The following is a 21,023-nucleotide window of genomic DNA, read 5'->3' as shown; positions in this document are numbered from 1 at the left end:
CACTATATGTTTGCTTTTTCTCGAGCAAAGCATTCTTGGAGTTAGTTTTCGAATTTTTTGTGATTGTTGAAAAGCTGTTCGGAGAGTGCGCGCGACATTGAGGCATCGATGCGACATATCGAGCGTTCAAGATTAATCGTTCCACCGGCACTTGACAACTTATAAAACATCGCATTCCTCGATTCGATCAATTCATTACATTTTACGCTTTCGATTTTCAAAACATACACAATGCATTGATACCTTTGAAGCGACATATCGTTCGCTTATAAATTTTCGATTCTTCAACTATTGCGTGTCACATTAATTGTGTCCATTGATACTCTCTCTATTAAGTGAAATTTAGTCGCTCTATTATCATTTTTATGTATCATCTGCATCTACTATTATTGTTTGATGCCGCTGGATGGTGTTCGTCGTTATCCATATATATCGTCACGTTTGAATGTTTACAGCGAGTTCACTCTGTTCACGCCATATAAACGTTCGTTATTTTAAGCACGAATTCTGTCATTTTCAATATGAAAATGATGCGTAAGCCGCTGTTACTTCTCGATATGCCTGCACACCGAGCTTGAAAGCCTATTTATTATTATTATTATTATTATTATTACTTTCGCCAGAGAAATAAATTCTAAGACTAAACTCTTAAAAGCGCTAGCATCTAAGGCTATCGGCCTTTATTAAAAACTCTACCGCACTTGAGATTCGAACCCACAACCACTGAGTTGCTAGTCGAGACTCTTGCCTACTCGGCCACCCAGGCGGATTTTGAAAGCCTAATATTTGGAAGTGCAAGTAAATTAGGCTGCAAATATCATTTTTGGCAAATGCTTGGCGACAAATGCTAGACCACTTTTTTCTAGGGGGGAAAAAATCGATAAGGACTTATTTGTGAAGCTAAGTTCTTTGCTTTTTAATTTATTATCGAAAAGCAACTGAATTGAAAAATTGATCGAAATTATGCTATATGTATTATATTTAGCTTATACCGTCGTCTCTTTAGATATCGTCTACCCTTCCTCAGATATCAGATGTCTTAATGCACAATTTCCATACAAATATTCCGTCGTTTGCAATAAGTACATAAGTAAGTCGTTAGGAACATTAACAGAATAAAGTGTGTTAGGTGAATAACACTGTTATAGGTAGATTTCTAGTTTTCAGATTTGTAATATTTTGGCATTCGTACAAGTGAATTTTGTTTGAGAGCTTCGATGATGATTATTTACTAGAAGTCATTCCAGTCATATTCCCCACGCACACGCACACGCACACGCAAACACATACATCCAACATTTTTTCAATCTTAAATTCTTCATTTTTTTTTTAACCGTAAGTATTGAACGAAACTCGAAAATCTGAAAATTAAAAATCTATCTTTCTTCGTTACATTATAATGTTCTTCCCTCTTATGTTATAATTATAATTTTTCCGTCATGTTATTACGTATGTTTTCCAAGTACAGTGTATTTCGTATGCGGGGCATGTGTACCTTTGAATATATTATTTAAAATTTATAATTCTTATAAACGACGACATATTTGTCTTTGAATAGTGTTCGCTCATCATGGATAGGTTATTAGAATTATGCAATAATCTAGATACCCTCCTCCTCCCGCTCATATAGCATGTTCCTTTTCATAATACATATTTCTCTTTAAGTTACATTACGGATTGATTGCGCGGATTTTTCAGTTTTTTTTTTTTTTTTTTTGTTGTTTAATACAAAAGGTCTATGAACATTATTGATTTTGAGAGGACTTGCAAATAAATATGGTGGATAGTAATGTTGATAAGTAAGTTTGACATTGGTTAAAAGAATATGTATAAATGTTGTTTAATTGGATCGGTTTGGAATGCGTACCTTTATACATTGAAAAGGAAATGATAAAAAGGAAGCAACATAATGATACATACTTCAGTGATGGGTATAAAAAACTATATATAATAATATCCTTGATATATAAAAGTGAATATAACAATTTGGGGGAATATGAGATTTTTGTTAAACGGCTTGAAATGTTTTGAATAAAGTATACAGCTTTTCTTTTTTTTCATTTTTTTTTTTTTTTACTCTCCTCTTATGATATTTCTTATGTCTTGCAAACATGTTCTTATACCACAGGTGGAAGAAAATAGAGATTGGTAATGGGTATAAAAAAGGAGCATCGATTATGACAATTGATTTTAATTGATCGATTTTGAATATATATTCAAAAAAGTTAACTGTTTAAGTTGCAGACGCAAAAATAGCTGTTTTCCAGAGTTAAAATAAAATTAATTTTAATTTAAAAAAAAAATTATGATAATAACAATAATCTTTTTTCGCTATCCTCTATCAATGTTTTCATACAATTCTCGATGTCTTCAAAAATAATAAGTCTAATAACAGCTAACATTTTGTAAATAATAATAAATTAAATAATGTCATAGTGTGACAATAAATGTGGTTGTAATGTTTTACTTTTTGAATATGTTCTTTGTTTCATCTTAAGCATTACAAACTCTAGTAAGACTTTATTTTATGTTATGTTATGTTATGTATTTGGAAAATATGTTTATATGTGTTAAAAGAGTTCATAGTTTTATTTCTATTTCTATGCTTCACTTATCGTTTTTAACTTATAAATTAAGCAATCCTTGTTATTTATATATGTTTTGTTTTGTTTTTTGTTTTTTTTTTTATTTTTATTTTTTTTTCTTTTTAAATTTCGTTTGACTTTTTTCTTTGCTAAACTAACTAATACGAAATAAAATATTAGACAGAAACATGTATGAATAAAATGATAAAAATAACTGTCGTCAATTTTCCCCGTTTCTCTTTCCCTTTTTCTTGCGGGTGTTAAGCATATTTTACAATTTAAACTAACTTTAATTACAATCTAAAAGTGAAAATAAGAGGTGCGCATAGTTAAAAGAAAAAAATTGATGTGAAAGAAATTAATGCCATTACAGATGAAAGGAAGCTATAATGGCAAGTTCAAACATGGCGAAAGATTACCGAAATGTTGAAACATCCATCCATGTAGCAGTTTTACAACAGATCTAAAACAAATAGACAGACAACAAGTGGACGTCGCTAATCTAAGACCATATACGGATTTATATTCAGAAATTTTTTTTTTTTAATTAGTTAAAACGTATGCGCAAACTACGCTTTCACTTACCGTTTTCCCGTTTACTAAATCTTTTGCTTTTCATCCGAACAGATACTTTCTAGCTTTACTTCTAATCGGCTCTCTTAGCTTCGGCGCCAGCAGCTGCCGTAGATGCAGAGGTTGATGACGATTGTTGTATTAGTTCTTCGAGTGCAAAGAAGCCACCGCTTGAAGTACCGCTTGCTGTCGTTGTTGCTATAACATGTTGGCCAGCCTCGTCTGTTTGGGCATTTTCTTCAGCTCCACTACCGTCCTTTTCCAAGCCGGCATCAGCGGCAGCTGCCGCTTCTAGAACTTGATGCTGAACCTGTACAATAGGTTGACCATCTTCCGTATAAGATACCGAAACCGGTATACGGGTACCATCCTCGCCGATCACATGAGCGCCCCCCTCGCCATCCTGCGACTGTTGTATAACGAGTTGACCTTCGGCATTAAGAAGAGAAGCATCAATTAATTGTGTTTCATTATTCTCTCCTTGCACCAACACCATTTGACCATTAGCATCAGTCATCATTTGCAGTGTTTCACCATCCAGCCCGTCGCCAGGCTGAAGTACGCCCACAGATTGCAATAGCTGTTGTATTTGTTCAGGGTCTTGCACAAGTATCTGATTACCATCGGCATCGGTTATAATGTGATTATCCAATTGTAACAATTGACCGCTTTCATTAAGAATAAATTTAATTTGCCCACCGTCAACCTGGGCCTGCATAGTAGCTTCGTCTAGTTCCAAAGCAACTTGTTGTTGCTCACCCGCTGCAGCTACGGCAGCGGCCAATTGCTCATGCGTAGCACCCTCGCCCGTTTCTGTAACGGTTTCATCGGCAGTACTACTATTATTATGCTGAGAAACAGCGCTGTTTTCACTCGCAGTATTGGCAGACACTTCATGTGAAGATGTCTCAGACTGATTTTCGTTACTCTGTTCTTCAGCTTCAACTTTAATGTTCTCTCCACCCAACGATTTCGGACTATTTTCAATTTTAACGATCGATTGTACATTGGGTTTTACATCTTGACTTAAATCATTGGCAGTTGTTGTTGGTACAGAGACTGAGCTCGGTTCTTCATTGTCATCATCTAAGCTAGGCATACTAACTGGACCTGATATGGAAGGTTTCACGTCACCTTGCGATTTACTGATGGCTGTTGTGGTTGTATTGTTCGTAGTCGTAGTGGGTGCGTGCGTCGTTTCATCGGGTTGGTCAAGCATAGGCATATCGATGCTTACCGAAACTGGTGCCGAAGTAGTGGGCGTACTTTGTTGTGTTTGCCGTCTATGCTGATCGTCCCCTGCGGTAGCAGAACCGCCTCCTTCCTGACCGGGAATTGTTATATTAAACGTAATACCTCCTCCTGAACCCGCCTGCGAAGTGATTACAACTTGATCACTACTTCCACCAGCAGCAGTAGTGGTGCCAGATGATGTGGTAGTCGTAGCTGTTGATTCACCCTTATCGGAATGCATTTTTTCAAAAATGCTCTCAATGTCGGCTTCGAGGCCAGATTCGATTGTACAATTGCCTGTAGCATTAACAGTTCCACTAGCTTGTTGCTGTTGTACTGTCAATTCAGCAGAATTTGCATCCAATTGAGCTGCCTCACTGAGTAAAGCGGCAGCATTTAGGGCAGACATGGTATTGTTCGAATTTGAATTCTTCTTCATATTTGCGTCGCCACGTTGATGTGTTTCCATATGTTGATTATAGTAATTTTCTTGGATAAAAGTAAGCGAACAGATGTGGCACGAGAAAAAGCGAATGTTATTGGCGGAAGTAGCGCCTCCAACATCACCTGTTGAACTAGTCGTTACGGGTGTATTCGTAGTCTCACTGAGAGCCTCATCAATGGTTTCTTGTAAAAGCTTTTGGGTGGTAAGCAGATTTTGCGATGATGTTGGCGGGGCAATTTGCTGTTTCACTGCAACAACCTGCTGCTGCTGTTGATTGACATTTTGTTGATGCGTCTGTTGCTGCTGCTGTACCTGAGTGTCTTGTTGATGTATTTCGAAATGTTTGACAAGTAATTCGCGTTTTGAGAATGACATCGAGCAAGTACCACATTTAAACACGTTGCCTTGATGCTGCTTCGCATGTGTAGTAGCTGCTTCACGTGTTTCGAAGCGCTGAGCGCATAATCGACACTTGAATGGTTTCGACTTAACGCCTGCTATATGTTTGCGCATGTGTTCATCGAACATAGCCTTATCCGTCGACTTGAACTGACAATGGGTACATGTGTACAGAGGCGTAGTTGTAACTGTAGCTGTGCCCGATGTAATGGGATCGACAGCCGGAACGGCTACTTGTGCTACAGGTACTGTAGTTGTGCTGGTGACTACCACATTTGTACTGTGGTTCAGTTCCATATGTTTACGCAAAGCCGCTTCACTAGCAAAGTTAATATGGCATACGGCGCAAGTGTTATCCATTGGTGTATTATGTTCTCGAACCATATGCTGTTTCATCGCTCCAAAGTTAGGGAAGATTTTCTTGCAATTTTTACACTGGAAGTTTTGGTGCTTGCAGGTCTCATAATGGGTATTGAACAAACGCATATCAGAAGTTTTGTATTCGCATGATAAACATTTATAGATTTTGGTGGTTTTGCGTTGTAGGGTTTGTGTACCGGCAGAGTGTTGCTGCACTGTTGTGGGCGAATGTGTAGAAATTTTCATTTGTTGCACGGCGCTTACTGTAACAATTAATAATAAGTGAATGAAGCTTAATTATTTGCCACATTATTGACGTATTATCGAAACTTACCTGCAGCTCCGCTATTTAACTTCTGCAATTTGTTAGGCGGTGCTGTAGGACTAGCAGTAGCACCACCTCCATCATCATTCAATCCATATTTTTTATTTAACAAATTCATTAAATTGGTGCGCACGCGTTCAACATCATTTTCCAAACGATCCAAATAATTGATCAGATTTGTACAACGAGCACAGACAACATCTTCAACACTTACAATAACCATAAAAGAATCGCCCACTAGCTGGCCAATCTTATTCGGAAATTTTGTTGATGTATGCGATGTTTGCATTTCAGTTAGTTGATTTTGAGCTTGGTTTGCCCCTAAGGCGTCATCGCATACATAGCAACGATTAATGTTAGCGGATGTCGCTGATGTAACCAAATGCTGTATACTATTACCGGTTGCTACTGTGGTATTACCACCAGCTACATTGGTACCACTACCGCTACCGGAGCCTACAATTTTCTGTTTGAGAATCCGCGGTTGATTCGGCCCAGTTACTGTTACAGCGCCACTCGATAACAAATTATGTATTTTGCGTACTGCATTATTCATTTGATTATTCATTGTGGATTTTTTTTTTTTCTTTTTTAGTTTCCGAGATGTTGTCTCCAAATTTTTAATAGTAATGTCAGTGAAACATTAACCTAAAAAGAAATGCAAATAATTCATTTGCTTTTATTGTAACTGGCCTCGGCAGACTTCGCTAAATACAATAGAAAATATCCCAACACTTTTTCGGGGCAATAATTTGAAAACTTTAATTAATTTCAAATAGTAAATTTCCTCTCTTTTCCTTTATTCACTAATATCACAATATTTTTAATTCGCTTATCTCTAGCAACCAAATTTCCCCAGTTTGTTAAAAAAACGTTTCACGCACATTATGCTATATGCGCGTGAGAAAAAGAGAGCTAATATGCACTTTTAGCCTTTCGTTCGTTAAATTTTATGTTTCGTCAAATTTAGCAATGACACATGCTTCGTGCAAACACACGAATAGTAACGCAAGTGGACGAAAGAAAATTATTCTAAAAACATGGAAAAGCAAAGCACAAAACTAACTAGATATATTTTTGACAGTTTATATGGAGCAAAATTTATAAGCGCAGTATCACACATATATATATCACTCCACATAAAAACAACAAAATTTATACCACAATTTCTATATTTTTTAGTTAAAATGAAAATCCTTCAAACATGTATTAAACTTTAGTACTATTTGTCCAATTTGCATTGATTTAAATAGTTGTTGGTTTTATTGGGTTAACTATGCTGTTGTAAGTGTCCCCTCAATATACCTTCCCAACATTTGTTGTAAAACAAAATGCACGCACATATATACACAGTGAAATTTCTTAAATACCGCGCGCTTTGCTTTCGACGTAGTCAATAAATTGCTCGTCGTAATATGAAGCAATTAAAGGCGTTTCAAAGATGTTGGGGAAGTTATACAGGTAAACCACACTGTCAGCCAGTCAACCGTTAAAATTACTAGAAATCGGAAAATCAACAAAGAGACGCGCCAAATATTATCTCACTCCATTATAAAATATACTTAATTAACACTTTTCCGGTTATTACCTAAATATTTCATTCTTGATAGTATTTGCTAAGGTTTTAAATGCTCTTCTGGTCTTGTTTTTGAAATTTATCTTCTTTTTTTTACTTTTAAAGATATACCACCACTCTCTTCTTTACTATATATAATTTAACATATATATACAATTATACTGTTTACGCGACGAAAAAATATTTAAGACTAGTTTGTGGTGCCGCTACTGTACGAATGCTAGACCAAACTCAACGAAAAAAAATACAACTGAAAAAAGCACGAAGCTGAAGAGCAAATTAAACGAAGAATGGTGGTGGTTCTATTAACCATCATAAAACTCATTAAAATAGTTTAAAAATTCTTTTCCCATTTGGTATTTTTACAAAGGCAAACACCACTTCTCCATATTTCTTTATAAATAAATAAGGCTTTATAAGATTGCAATACGATTTTATTAGAATAATTTTCTTTTTCAAATACAGCTCTAGACGGGAGACGTTTTATATTTGTTACTCACAAGCAACACTGTACAACGAACTCTGCTAATAATTCACAAACACACCATAATATCCAACCGTTTTTGCCGCAACTTCGTTAAATTATCACTCAAGCTATCTCTATTGTTCCGTCATTTGATATTCGCATGGCAAACAGAGATCGTTATAAATGACATACACATTTATCTTTAATTTGTGTACTGAACAAGCAAAATGGCTTCCTTGCTTGCACAGCTTCGTTGAATTTTTTCTACATAGTTTTTTTTTCTGCCGCTTTTTTTCTCGTTCAAGCAGATGTGTTATTCTTATGCCGGCACATTTATTAAAGTTTGGAATTTCACACGATTTACATAATATTTGTAGTTAAACTATACCTTACTTATGAATTACACTTAGGTTTTTTTAAACTTTTGAGAAAATACGGAATATTTTATTAGAACTAATAACCGACACAATAAAACGTGTAGAATGTTTATGGAAGACAGGGTCGGTCGTCAGAATCCACGATCCATTTTTTTGTCTGAAAATTTAAGTTGAAAGTTGCAGAGGGCATTTATATACACAAGTTGCAAGGTTTAAAGCTTGCCAAGTCAAGCATTTAATTATTTATTTATAGCTTGCTTTGTTGATAAAAAAAGAATAATCGGGTAATCGCGTATATCACTTCCAGAAACGTGATTAATCCCACTTATTGCTAATATATTATCGATATCATTTTTACACGACACTATGTATCGGCTCGTCTCTTTTGTTTGTTGAGTGTATTGCGTATGGATATTCTATTATATATTTCCTAATTAAATTTTGATCAAATTTGGCTTTTCTCATACTGTTTCAATATAAAAAATACTTTAATACTGAATAATTAATAATTAATACAATGCTTGCTATAAATTCCTATTCATACTGTTGTTTTTGTTGCTAAATTGCCAAATTGTTTGTTTGTGTAGAATTTCAACAGATGTTTTTTATCGATTAGCAAAGAATTTGGAACAAATTTGGGACTTTTGCCAACGTCTTTGTAAATCAACAAAAGTATTCTTCTTTCTTTAAAGTAGCAGAAAATTTAACGTGGGTTTTGCTTGCCTACCTTTAGGTGTAATATTAAAGTAATAATTGAGATTGCTTATATGTCCTGTTAGAATTTCTTTTTAGTTTTATCTTCTTTTTGATGACGAAATATGTTCATATGTTTATATATGTTTTATCAAGTCTAATCAAAGATAATAAGATAAGAATAATCTTTTCGTTTTTCTTCGTATCCTATACTGTATAATGGATTTAAAGTTAAAAAAGGAAGGAAAAGCCACAATATGGTTTATTTTTTTATAAACGGTTTATCTATTTATTTATATGTTTTATTCACTTTATTCACTACTACTGTTGGTTTTGTCGCTAAATTGCCAAATTGTTTGTTTGTATAGAATTTCAACAGATGTTTTTTATCGTTAGCAGAGAATTTGGAACAAATTGAGGACTTTTGCCGACGGCTTTGTAAATCAACAAAAGTATTCTTCTTTCTGTAAATTAGCAGAAAATTTAGCTACTGCTTTGTTTAATTTGATAATAAAAAAAAAAATAACGGCGGTCTACTTTTAGGCTAACTTGTAAAATTAAATAAGTTTAGTTCGCGTATTTTCCAAAACACTAAACATTAAACGGCTAAACATCTAGAGGTGATGGAAGAGCAAAAGCGAACCAGTCAACGAAAAAGAATCGGAAACAATCAAGAAACCATTAAAAAGAATAACAATTTCTTTTATATAATATATATTTTTATATACATTAATAAAGTATTTTAAATGTATAATAAAGCTATTATATAAATAAAGCTATTTATTTTATTTATATTTAAATATAAATTATATAAATTAATATACAGCACCAGGAAAGGGCAATTTGATTTTCCCAATGACAAATCAAAGCGGCTGAAAAAGTGTTTGTTGCTATATAAGCGCCAACTAGACGATGGTTATATTTTTATTTAAAATTAAATTTTGGATTTAACGACAACAAGTACTTTTTACGAAATTTCGGGACATTTAGGACAGTCGAATGCCTAGTTTAGTTGGATTCATCATTAAGAGCCATTAGTCTTTTTCTAGTTGCGGTTGTTTTAAACTTGGATTTCATACTTTTATTCGATATCCGAGCTTTTATATCTTTTAATTCAGTTTCATAATCCGTTTCCAGCAAATTATCTTGAAATTCTCTTAGAACATTTTGTATGGATATTTTGTTCTTTTCCGATATGGAGATTTTTTTACCATTCGCTGTTTGAAAACCTGCAGAGATAAAAAAAAAATCATAAAAATTAGCATCAAAAAAGTGTGAGGAATATCAATGCACAGCTCTTCGGAGTATAATCACCTGGATTATTACGTATAGGGCGTAGTTGAACGGCAGACCAAAAGACATTCATCCCAACAACGCTATTTCGTAGCTGAAGGATAGTATAACAACAATAACGACAGTGATCAACATAAGCCGATAACTTGTCTTGATTTGAGCATGAAGACCGTTACTTGTGTTGATGAGAATTTCATGGACTAGTTGTAAAGTTTGAAAGATAAGGTCATAAAAAGAAATGCCACGGAATCATCGTAAGCTTCGCGTAATATGTAAAAGGAACTAATTTAAATGAAGAAAAATGTCAAAAAGTATCATAAGGGAATTGTATACCATAAACAGACGACAGTTAGATGAAGGGAAACCATCTTCAGATTTCATATTCATTGTGGGAGTCGCCTTTGATACACACCTACCTTTAACTAATCGCCTTGCCTTATTTTTCTTCTCGAAAACAGATGCCGATAGATCTTTGTCCATGGGCATAAACTTCAAATCACAATTGCGTCCGACGTTTCAGTTTGCGACAATATAAGCAACTCTTCAACTCACCCTACTTCCATTTTTAGCAAAATTGAAAACCATTCGCAAACGATAACAAACTGAACACAAAGTCAAGTTCAAGTCGTAATAATTACACCCAAAAAACTTAAGCACATCAGTCGAATTTCATAAAAATAAGCAATTTATTATAGTTATTTCATATTTTATTTATTATTGTTTTTATTTTGTTTCGATTTCATTTCGCTTTCGCTGAAAATACATTATTTTCTGTTGTTTTTTTCGAATCTTATTACAATACTGTTAATGACAAATAACAGCGATAGCCGAAGGGAAGCCGGATGCAAAAGGTCAAGCACCTGAGCGTTTATTGAAAAAAGCTACCGATCTAATGGGTCACTAATGTGTTTGACACGGCTCATAGGCCAAAATTTGAGAATTAGCAGCCCATTTGGCCCATATTCCTCTTAAGTGAGCGGAAAAATTAGTAAAGCTTTCACCACGAAAGAGTTGCTATGGTCCAGCAAACAGCCATATACTCTGAAGGCTTTACAGATTTGCAAAGAACTAAGTCTATACTCCTTGAAGGCTACTGAGGATCATGCAAGCGACGAAAGTGAGGTTATGATGAATTCAGCTCGTTTCGCTGTTCAGGCGTGTCTTAGAGCCATTGAAAAAGAAACTGTGGAGTTTCCTGAAAATTTGGACGAACTAAAAGAAATACGTATGTTGTCGGAAAAAGTCACCGAACATATAAAACAAAGAGCATCCAAATAAAATATTTTTTAAAATCTAGTAAAATACATAAAAGCTTTTAATTAATTACATTTAATTTGGTGGTTACTAAAACTCGAACTGTCTGATCGAATGCTCCACAAATACTTAGGCCTTGTTTACCTGGATGCCAGTCCAAACAATGTATAGGTTGGGTGGAGACGGTAGTGGCCTGTAACATGTGTAAAGAACCCTTTGCGCCCTCGTTGAATCCGTCTGTAGATTCCTTTAAACGTTTCTCATGATATTCATAACTCCACAAGCGCAAAGACCACCTCCTGTAACGAAAACGTCTCGATTCTGTGGTAGATGACGGGCACACCAAACGATGGCTTTTGGACCGGAGATGACACCATTTGAGCCTACGGACCGCCCAGCATTGCGTTCTTCTAAATAAGCAAAGCCCTGAATGGGATGTTGTGATCTCATATCGTACAGCAAAAGTCCACCCTCTAAAGTAGTTACTACCATCTTGTTCATAGGTATGTCGCGACGATCAAATTCTATGCTGCAAACACCATTTTTGAGTTTAGTTTCCCAACGTACTGATAACTGTCGAAGATCAAATAGCTTTAAGTCTCCATTATCATAGCTGGCAGCGACGACGCGTTCTTCATTATTGTAACTATCGCCGAATGCAACAGCCCAACAATCACGTTTAGTTTGAATTTTATCCGTACTTTCATCTGGATGATCACCGGTGGTTATATCAACGCCAGGAGCATTGCCTTGAATAGCATCAATAGTATTTACAATAGTGGAATGAGCCTCAACATTATAAACTGCAATCTCCGGGCGTTCTAAATCTCTGAGCAATATTATTAAAATATCTCAGATATGTACTTGTGTACATTTGTGTCTAAATTGTTGAAAATACTTACAAGACCTGCAAGCGTCCATTGAAATCACCTACGGCAATGCGCCGCATTTAAATGCGTTTTTCTTTTCAACGGTCTCAACTTTTTCTAATTTATTCTCATTTAACTCATATATGTCCAGAATGCCTGTGTTATTCGGTGTTGAACCTAGCGCCACGAATTTAGCTGAACAAGGAATCCATTTGCAATCATATATTGTATAATCTAACGATTGATTCATATGTTCTACAATCTGTGGTTTGTCCATAACGTAATCTGAATATTTTACTCATTTATTTTTTTTTTTTCAAAAAAGTTTACAAACAGAAAATAATTTATTTGCTTGCTTAGATTTTCTTTTTGTTCTGACAGTAACAAAAATAATAAAAATAGGTAGAGTATTCATATTTATTTCTGTAGTAGCGGCAAGGCATAAGTTATTTGTAGGGGTAGTCGTTTAAATCAAATGCCCTAATCTAAGGCAAGGCAAGGTAAGGTTCAAAAGTAATATACGCTTCATCCGCCTGAGTGGCCGATTAGGCAAGAATCGCAACTAGCAACTAGCAACTCAATGGTCGTGGGTTCAAATCTCAAGTGCGGTAGAGTTTTTAATAAAGCCGAAATCCTTAGATGCTCTAGTGCTTTAAGACTTTTTGAGTCTTACAATTTATTCTCTGACTAAATTTATAATAATAATAGTAATAATAATATTCGCTTCAAGGAGACCGTTTTTGATTTTTACTAATTTTCAATCTTATACGAACATAAGTATACTATGTAACAACTTCGATAAGTCCTTTACCGTTAATAAACTAAAAAAAAAGTCAATAATTTCATTTGTTTTTGTGGATAATTTCTATATTATGGCTATAAATGAATAAGAAAAGGGTAGGAATATGAAGAGAAATTTGCCCTTGATAGCAGTTGTCTACAACTTTTTTCTTTGGTCTTTGTTTGTTATAATTTACAATGTATTACATTATCGCATGAGTGGTTTTTAAATTATAGGGTAAGGAAACTATTCTATAAAGAATTGATGCGATAAACGCCCAAAATAATGCTGTGTTTGTCTGATCTTAATAATAAAACCATCTGGACTTATTTTTGTACTTTACTTCACGATCTTTGCAATTGCAAGACTTCCTCCGCCAATTATTAAAGCAAAAAAGTAATTTCTAAATTATATATGTAAGAATGCAAATAACAAAAGTTTCTTTTTAAAAATGACGTTTTTGAAAGATGATAATAATGCCTTTTGGTTAAATATCGTGGTTTCATAGGCAAAATAGGTAAAGCGTTTTGTTTTGTATTCATTTTTATTTAAATATGGAAGAATAATGTTACATTTTGAATCAAGCAAAGATTAGCTAATCAGCTGAAGAAGCTACGACTTCTGTTACGGCTATATCGTAATTTGTATAACAACGAATTCATATCAAAATAAACAAACATTAAAGTCAAGGTTTAGTAAAAATTCATTTAATTTCGGATAAGCATAAATAAAAATATTCTTGAATAGGAAGTTTCTTGATGAATTTTTGAATATTCGGGCAGATTGTTTATTCAATGATGTAAACATTTACGCCGACTTACATTTTGTCTGCAAGAAAAAAGGAAAAAAACAAAAAAACAAAAATGCGAGGCGTTTTAAAATGGATGGACAAAGTAGAATTTCCTAATTCTAAGGATGCAAATGTTAGGTATATTTTGTTTTTTACTAGACAAATCAATCGTAATACCGTAGGTGCTATAAATTTTTTATTTTCGATATTTTTAGTATTCATGCCGTGTGTTACAGTCCAGATGGTAGTCAGATTATTGTAGCTGCTGGTGAACGCGTACTTGTGTATGATTCCGGCGATGGCACTCTTTTGAATACCTTAAAGGCTCATAAAGATGTTACCTATTGTGTAGCTTATGCCAGAGATGGGAAAAAGTTTGCTACCGGCGGCGCCGATAAAACGGTAATAGTTTGGTCATCTCAATTGGAAGGGCTTCTCAAATATTCGTAAGTTATCATTATTTAATATTGTTCAAGTCACGAATCATTCTATTTCTAGTCACGCTGATTCCGTGCAGTGCATGAGCTTTAATCCTATATCGCATCATTTAGCCTCCTGTTCCTCCTCTGATTTTGCCTTTTGGTCAGCTGATCAAAAAGCTGTGCAGAAATATAAAATTCATTCGCGTATAAATGGATGCTGTTGGACTAGTGATGGCCAATACCTAGTTATGGGTTTAGCTAACGGTTCTGTCACTATACGTAATAAATCAGGCGAGGAGAAGGGTCGTATTGATCGGCCTGGTGGTTCTAACTGCGCAGTATATGGCGTCCAATGCTGTCCTGTTGCAGTAGAGTCCGCTACTGATACCATCGCTATTGCGGATTGGGGTCAAACCTTGTCGTTTTATACCTTAAGCGGTCAGATCATAGGTAAGGAGCGTTCTTTAGGTTTTGATCCGCTCTCCCTATGTTATTTGCCAAATGGCGAATATTGCCTCGTCGCTGGATGTATCGGCGTTTTACATTATTTCACTCGCGACGGAGTACGCCTTGGTACTTTGGGCGATTCATCAGACACTTCGTGGATTTGGTCGGTAGCGATTCATCCCGGCGGTCAATCCTATACGACAGGCTGTCAAAATGGCGTTTTAACTTGTTACACCTTAGCCATGACAACTGTACATGCTTTATATCGAGAACGTTACGCTTTCAGAGAGCACATGTGCGATGTTATTATACAACATTTAATATCGGGGCAGAAAGTACGCATAAAATGTCGCGATTTAGTTCAAAAAATTGCAATTTATAAGCAACGCTTGGCGGTCCAATTGCCAGAAAGGATTGTTTTATATGAATTAGATTCTACTTCGGATGAGCCTATGCATTATAAGGTGAAAGAGAAAATTCAAAAGAAATTCGATTGTAGTCTGTTGGTAGTTTGTGCCTACCACATCGTTCTATGCCATGATCAGAAGCTGCAATGTTTGGATTTTGGTGGAGTGTTGCAAAGAGAATGGCTGATGGACGCATTTATACGTTATATTAAAGTAATTGGCGGACCGGCTGGTAGAGAGGGATTGATGGTGGGCTTAAAGAACGGTCAAGTAAGTAATTTCGAATATTTTGACTTATTACAATTCTTTATTCGAAATCCGTCAAGGTCTACCGTATATTTCTCGATAACGCCTTGCCAGTGCTCATTACAACAGCAGTCTCAGCGGTGCGATGTTTAGATGTTAACGCGAATCGATCGAAAATTGCGGTGGTAGATGATGGCGGACGTTTAGTTGTAAGAGATATTGTCAACGATTCGCTGCTTTATCAAGACTCTGGTGTGAATTCAGTTACCTGGAATACCCATTTAAGTGCAATGCTATGTTACACGCATACAACCGGTGGTTTAACAGTTCGTGTAGGCAATTTGCCGCCGCGTGTTCCTCAGCACATGTTGGGAGTTGTAGTTGGTTTGTGCGGTGCTACTGCATTTTGCTTACGTGGCAATGTTATGCATAATGTACCTTTGGCTCTGGGGGCCACTATGTGGCAATTTGTCGAAGCCGGTTTATTTGAGTGAGACGGAATTGATTTTTTTTTTTGTTTTTTATCACGAAGTGAACATCTATTGTCCTTTCAGAGAGGCTTATCAAGTGGCTTGCTTAGGTGTCACAAGTGCAGATTGGGAAGGCTTGGCAAAGTCAGCATTGGAAGCTTTACATCTGAATATAGCCCGCGACGCTTATGTTAAGGTTAGAAATCTACCTTGGCTTCAAATAATCGTGGACTTGATGGAGAAACAAAAACGCGGTTTAGTACCTAAAGAGGTACTTCAGGCTGATATTTGCGCTTATTCCGGAAAGTATAAAGAATCCGCTAGATTTTATGAGAAGTGCGGCCAACCCAGCAGAGCACTGGAAATGTATTCCGATCTATGTATGTTTGATTTGGCGCAAGAATTCATACGCGATGGCAGCGCTGATGAAAAGAAAGCTCTAACACGTAAACGAGCGGATTGGGCGTATGCGGTTAAAGAACCGAGAGCGGCAGCAGAATTGCTTTTGAGTGTTGGAGAACATCGGAAGGCTATTGAAATTGTTTCCGAACAAGGCTGGGCGGATGTGTAGGTTTTATTTCTTTATATCATTTCGGACGTACGCGATGCCCGATTAAGAATTTAAACATGTTTACACATACAATTTTGCCTCCAAGTTGGAGCTACCAATTTTAGATATCGACAAGTTCTCGTCAACCGATTGTATCGAACCATTTCTGTAACATCTTCCCATACTAATTTGAAGAAGTCCGTACAAAGACTTGCAATTATTAATGTTTCTTGAAAAAATCGGTGAGAATATTTAACCAAAATGAACAAATCCAGAAAATTTGCATGGGATGGAACCAATTTTTGAACAACCTCTCACACGAAATTTCTTGCAAATTAAAGGTCTCATTTGCGGCGATTTGTGGTGAAAATTGGTCTAAACTAGAAACTGGACATATATAAACTTATCGTGATAAACTTGGCTTAAAAAGGCCGACTTTTCGTAACTCTTGGCATGTAATCGTTCTCATGAAAAGTACGCGTTTATATGACGACGATAAGTTGGAGATCATGTTAAATTGTATGGTCTAGGGTCTTTATTATTCGGAGTTACTTGAAAATAATTTTCTAATTTGCTGGTTTTCTTTTCTTTTCTTTTTTTTTTAATTTTAAATTGTCAACGCAAGGCTCTACGATATTGGCCGTCGTTTAAGCCAGACTGACAAAGAATCTTTAGAAATGGTAGCGTATAATTTAAAACGTCTTAAAGCCTTGCCTTTGGCTGCCGAAATGTTTAAAAAGTTGGGTGATGAAGCCCAAGTAGTACAACTGCATGTAGAAGCTCGTGATTGGACCGAAGCGTTTCATTTAGCAGAAAATCTGCCAGATTTATTACCTCAAGTCCATTATCAGCACGCACAATGGTTGGCGGAGAATGATCAATTCATCGAAGCTCATGAAGGTTTGATTATTTAAATCCAAGATGAAATTTTAACCTATGCAACCATTTTTTCTTTGCTTTCTTAACAGCTTACTTAAGGTCTGGTCGCATAAAGGATGCCAATCGTCTATTAAAACAGTTAAGCTCTGCTGCAATTGAAGAGGAACGTTTCCTCGATGCTAGCTATTTTTATTGGTTGCTCTCCAAGCAATACTTGGACATTTATTATGAAAAGGAGTGAGTAAACACTTATAGTTTTACAGGAAACATACTAATTACATTTCCTTTCTAAAAAAAAAAAAAAAAAAACAAGGAAACAATCTCCTGTGGATTTTTACTTGAAAGAGTATAAGAGTTTTATGCGAATCGCTAAAATCTATTATGCCTACAGTGTCATATACAACTACATGAAAGAACCGTTTACCACATATTCGCCTGTGAGCTTGTTCAATGTTTCGCGGTTCATTTTAAATGAAGTTGAATTCAAGACTGTACCAAAAGGTGTAAGCATGTTGTATGTGAGGAATAGCACAACAAAAATTATATGACTATAATGAGCTTTTCATTTTTCAAGTGCGGTACTGTTCACCCTGGCCAAGCAAGCCAAATTTTTGCAAGCGAATAAATTGTGTTTGGTTGTTAACAAACGTTTGCAATCGCTTAAGCCACCCGCCGGCGTGCAGGAACAGATTGACGTAAGTTTTATTAATAATAAAAAAATATTTTCTTATTTAATTTCCTAACTAAATATTATATTGCGATAATTTAGATTAATTATTTAAACAGTAAGGCTTGCAAGAGCGGTTTCAATGACCCCGAAGAATTGCTGCCTTTGTGCTATAAATGTTCAAATTATAGTCAACATTTAAATGGTAACTCTTGCCCCACTTGCAAACAGGATTATATATTTTCTTTTATATCATTTGGTAAGTCATAGAGCGTCTTAATAAAGTAAAACGAAGCGTGCGTTTATTAAAAGCTTATACATAAACAATTTGTCAGAAATTTTACCGTTAGTGCAATTCTATCCTGAGATTGATATTAGTGATACTGAAGCGGAGAGATTGTTGTTAGCTCCGCCAAAAGCCAGTGAAGATCAAGATCCATTTAATGAGGTCTGTATGTTTATATATTTATAGTTGGAGATTAAAATGTTTACCGTTTAATGTACAGGATGTTGCCAGTGCGTTGCCGTTAAGTTTAGATCGGAATGCTTTACGAGCTATAGATCCTAACCATGTGCTGGTTTTAAAACGCCGTAATAAGCCAAGCAGCAAATTTGTGTATTATCGCAATATATTACCTGATCTACAAATAACCTACTGTCCGGAATGCTTGCTAGTAAATATAATCATATTAAATATAAGCTGATTGCTTATTGTTTGTTCTCTAGGTGTTCTACGCTGAAGACTTTGAGTTGCAAGTTCTACAAAAAGGTTTTTGTCCTTTTTGTCGAACATCGGCCGACAAACTATTGGAGGAATATTGAATGCATACAGTATTTTTAAATTCTTGCTCATTTACGAAATATTTATTTAATAAATCTTCATGACCACGTCTCTTCTTGATAACGATTAATTTTAAACATTTTTTCGACATACGCTTCATCTTTATCTAAAACATTTATAAAGGCTTCTTTTACGGCTTTAGGCATGTTTGTGGAAGAACCGGCTACGTATACATAGGCATTACATTCCTTTATTAATTTTTTCAATTCTTGCGAATTCTCCTCTATTAGATGTTGGACATAAATCTTATGATCTTGGTCTCTTGAAAAAGCAACAACGAGTTTTATATGGTTTTGTTTGTGCCATAATTCCAAATCGTTTTGAAAATGAAAATCTTTTGAACGATTTCGACAACCGAAAAATATCCACATTAAGCTTTTATGTGAGTTCAAATCATTTTGATTAATTGTAAGCTTTTGAATTATGCTACGGAATGGTGCAATCCCTGTACCAGGTCCTATCATTATCAAAGGTGTGCTAAGCTCTTTCGGTAATTGCATGGTACCTCGTTTAAGACAACCCAAAATGTTGTCGCCTATCTTTAAGCATTTCAACCAATTCGAACAAAGACCCAAACGCGGCGAAGACATTTTAGTTCTATACTCTACTACGGCTACTAGGAGATCCAACGTTTTGCTTTCTACACAACTAGCTATAGAAAAACTGCGGGTTTGTATGAAGCTAAACATTTCAATAAAAATTTCCAAAGTCAGCTTGGACGTAGCATGACGGAAATCTTGCAAAACTTCTAGAACAGTCCTGCGTGGTCGATTAATATAATTAAGTACCTCCTCCAAACCATCGGAAGTAGTAAATTCTAAAAGTTTTTCCTTTTCCATATTATCTTCGCAGTTCAAAGCCAATAATTCAAAAAATCTTCGTCGCGGTTTAGCGCTCAAATCCCATATGTATGTTGCCATTTGTCTAACATTTAAAGGTTTACTATAACATTTAGGCAGAATCATGCCCTGATGGTTGCTACTCATTCTCACTAATGTATTGGAATCAAAGTCCAGTTCATGTTCTTGGACTAAGGCAAAAAACTCGTCAATTTGTTTTTTAGAGTTGTGAGGATGAATTTCTATAATATCTCCGGGTAACCAAGTTGCACTTTCAGGCACTTCAAATTGTATAAAGCGAACATCTTGAAAATGCGAAGGATCAGTGGTACGCACATTGTTTATTAGTTTAAATGAATGAGTGGGAGTTTGGCGATGAGGCCAAAGTAGGTGATAATTGTCTTCATCAAGAATTGCAGTATGATCTAATCTGCAGCAATGCCACTTGAAAAAAAAAGTTTCGTGTAAGTTTTCGACATTTCGAAAGTTTAAACACAATCGTTCTTCCACCTCTTCCCATACATTCGTCATCCATGGTATAACTACCGCATTTGAACCATAATCATGTTGATCATCTGCCAAGGCTAACGGTATAATAGGTTGGGCACCCAATTGTTGTAAGCGTTTATTTAACTTTTTTGCTGCGTAATTGAATTTAGCATAACTGGAATCTCCCAAACCTAAACAAGCGAATTGCAAGTTGCTCAAAGAGTCAACTGGCAAGTTACGTTTCAGCAGAAACTTCCATGTGTTCCGCATATTATCAGGCTCTTTACCATCCCCAGTGGTAGCCACTACAAACAATACCAAATATTCTTCAGTGAGTTGTTGTATTTGGTAATCATCCATAGCCATTACAAGACCGTCGAAGTTGCGCTTCTTTGAGTCTCTCCATAACTGTTCGGCCACGTCCTGGGCTGTTCCTGTTTGGCTACCATACAAAATAAGAATTCTCATTATTTTTTTTAGATAAACGCCTTAATTTTTTATATTAAACTAACAAATTAATCTAAAATTATTTTCTTCTTCTTCTTCTGTTATTCAGCAAGCAAACAAACGAAATTTCGCTGAGATGTGCAAAAAAGGTGCAATGTAAACGCAGAGTTCTTTGTTTGGATCTTAGATTAGTAAGGTTAGATTTAATATATAATATTATTATTTATTTTTATTAGTGTTTGTTTGATTAAAGTTTTTAATTTTTTTATCTTTTATTTTATTTATTTACTTTTTTTTAAT

General features: G+C 35.4%; 3 protein-coding genes and 1 pseudogene across 9 annotated transcripts; 1 reads left to right on the top strand and 3 right to left on the bottom strand.

The window, feature by feature from the left end:
- Positions 1 to 2,756: 2,756 nt before the first annotated feature.
- LOC119631242 (mucin-19) lies at positions 2,757 to 8,520 on the bottom strand. Of its 6 annotated transcripts, none has more exons than XM_038023281.1 (4): positions 8,351 to 8,520; positions 5,930 to 6,568; positions 3,171 to 5,858; positions 2,757 to 3,087 (listed from the first exon to the last, which is right to left on the bottom strand). In XM_038023281.1, exons 2-3 carry the CDS (start codon positions 6,486 to 6,488, stop codon positions 3,232 to 3,234), a joined length of 3,186 nt encoding a protein of 1,061 aa, XP_037879209.1. In that variant the 5' UTR covers positions 6,489 to 6,568; positions 8,351 to 8,520; the 3' UTR covers positions 2,757 to 3,087; positions 3,171 to 3,231. The 6 variants fall into 6 exon arrangements, with proteins under 6 accessions (XP_037879209.1, XP_037879208.1, XP_037879210.1 ...); XM_038023280.1 differs by lacking the exon at positions 8,351 to 8,520 and adding an exon at positions 7,997 to 8,333; XM_038023282.1 differs by lacking the exon at positions 8,351 to 8,520 and adding an exon at positions 8,055 to 8,333.
- A 2,944-nt stretch (positions 8,521 to 11,464) lies between these two features.
- LOC119631738 lies at positions 11,465 to 12,789 on the bottom strand (annotated as a pseudogene).
- Positions 12,790 to 13,976: 1,187 nt separating this feature from the next.
- Positions 13,977 to 19,018, top strand: LOC119631708 (intraflagellar transport protein 122 homolog). The gene is made up of 13 exons (XM_038024151.1): positions 13,977 to 14,157; positions 14,235 to 14,465; positions 14,518 to 15,565; positions 15,622 to 16,031; positions 16,096 to 16,578; positions 17,187 to 17,461; positions 17,530 to 17,677; positions 17,754 to 17,954; positions 18,015 to 18,135; positions 18,210 to 18,366; positions 18,443 to 18,555; positions 18,614 to 18,781; positions 18,834 to 19,018. Exons 1-13 carry the CDS (start codon positions 14,093 to 14,095, stop codon positions 18,927 to 18,929), a joined length of 3,516 nt encoding a protein of 1,171 aa, XP_037880079.1. The 5' UTR covers positions 13,977 to 14,092; the 3' UTR covers positions 18,930 to 19,018.
- Positions 18,964 to 20,942, bottom strand: LOC119631709 (NADPH-dependent diflavin oxidoreductase 1-like). 2 transcript variants are annotated; one of them, XM_038024153.1, is made up of 2 exons: positions 20,789 to 20,942; positions 18,964 to 20,718 (listed from the first exon to the last, which is right to left on the bottom strand). In XM_038024153.1, the coding sequence occupies exon 2, from the start codon at positions 20,640 to 20,642 to the stop codon at positions 18,987 to 18,989; it is 1,656 nt and encodes a 551-aa protein (XP_037880081.1). In that variant the 5' UTR covers positions 20,643 to 20,718; positions 20,789 to 20,942; the 3' UTR covers positions 18,964 to 18,986. The 2 variants fall into 2 exon arrangements, with proteins under 2 accessions (XP_037880081.1, XP_037880080.1); XM_038024152.1 differs by having other exon boundaries at positions 18,964 to 20,811.
- Positions 20,943 to 21,023: the final 81 nt, after the last annotated feature.

Source organism: Glossina fuscipes, unplaced genomic scaffold (assembly GCF_014805625.2).
Source record: "Glossina fuscipes isolate IAEA_lab_2018 unplaced genomic scaffold, Yale_Gfus_2 1, whole genome shotgun sequence".
NCBI lineage: Eukaryota > Metazoa > Arthropoda > Insecta > Diptera > Glossinidae > Glossina > Glossina fuscipes.
This window is presented reverse-complemented; position numbering and strand designations above follow the sequence as displayed.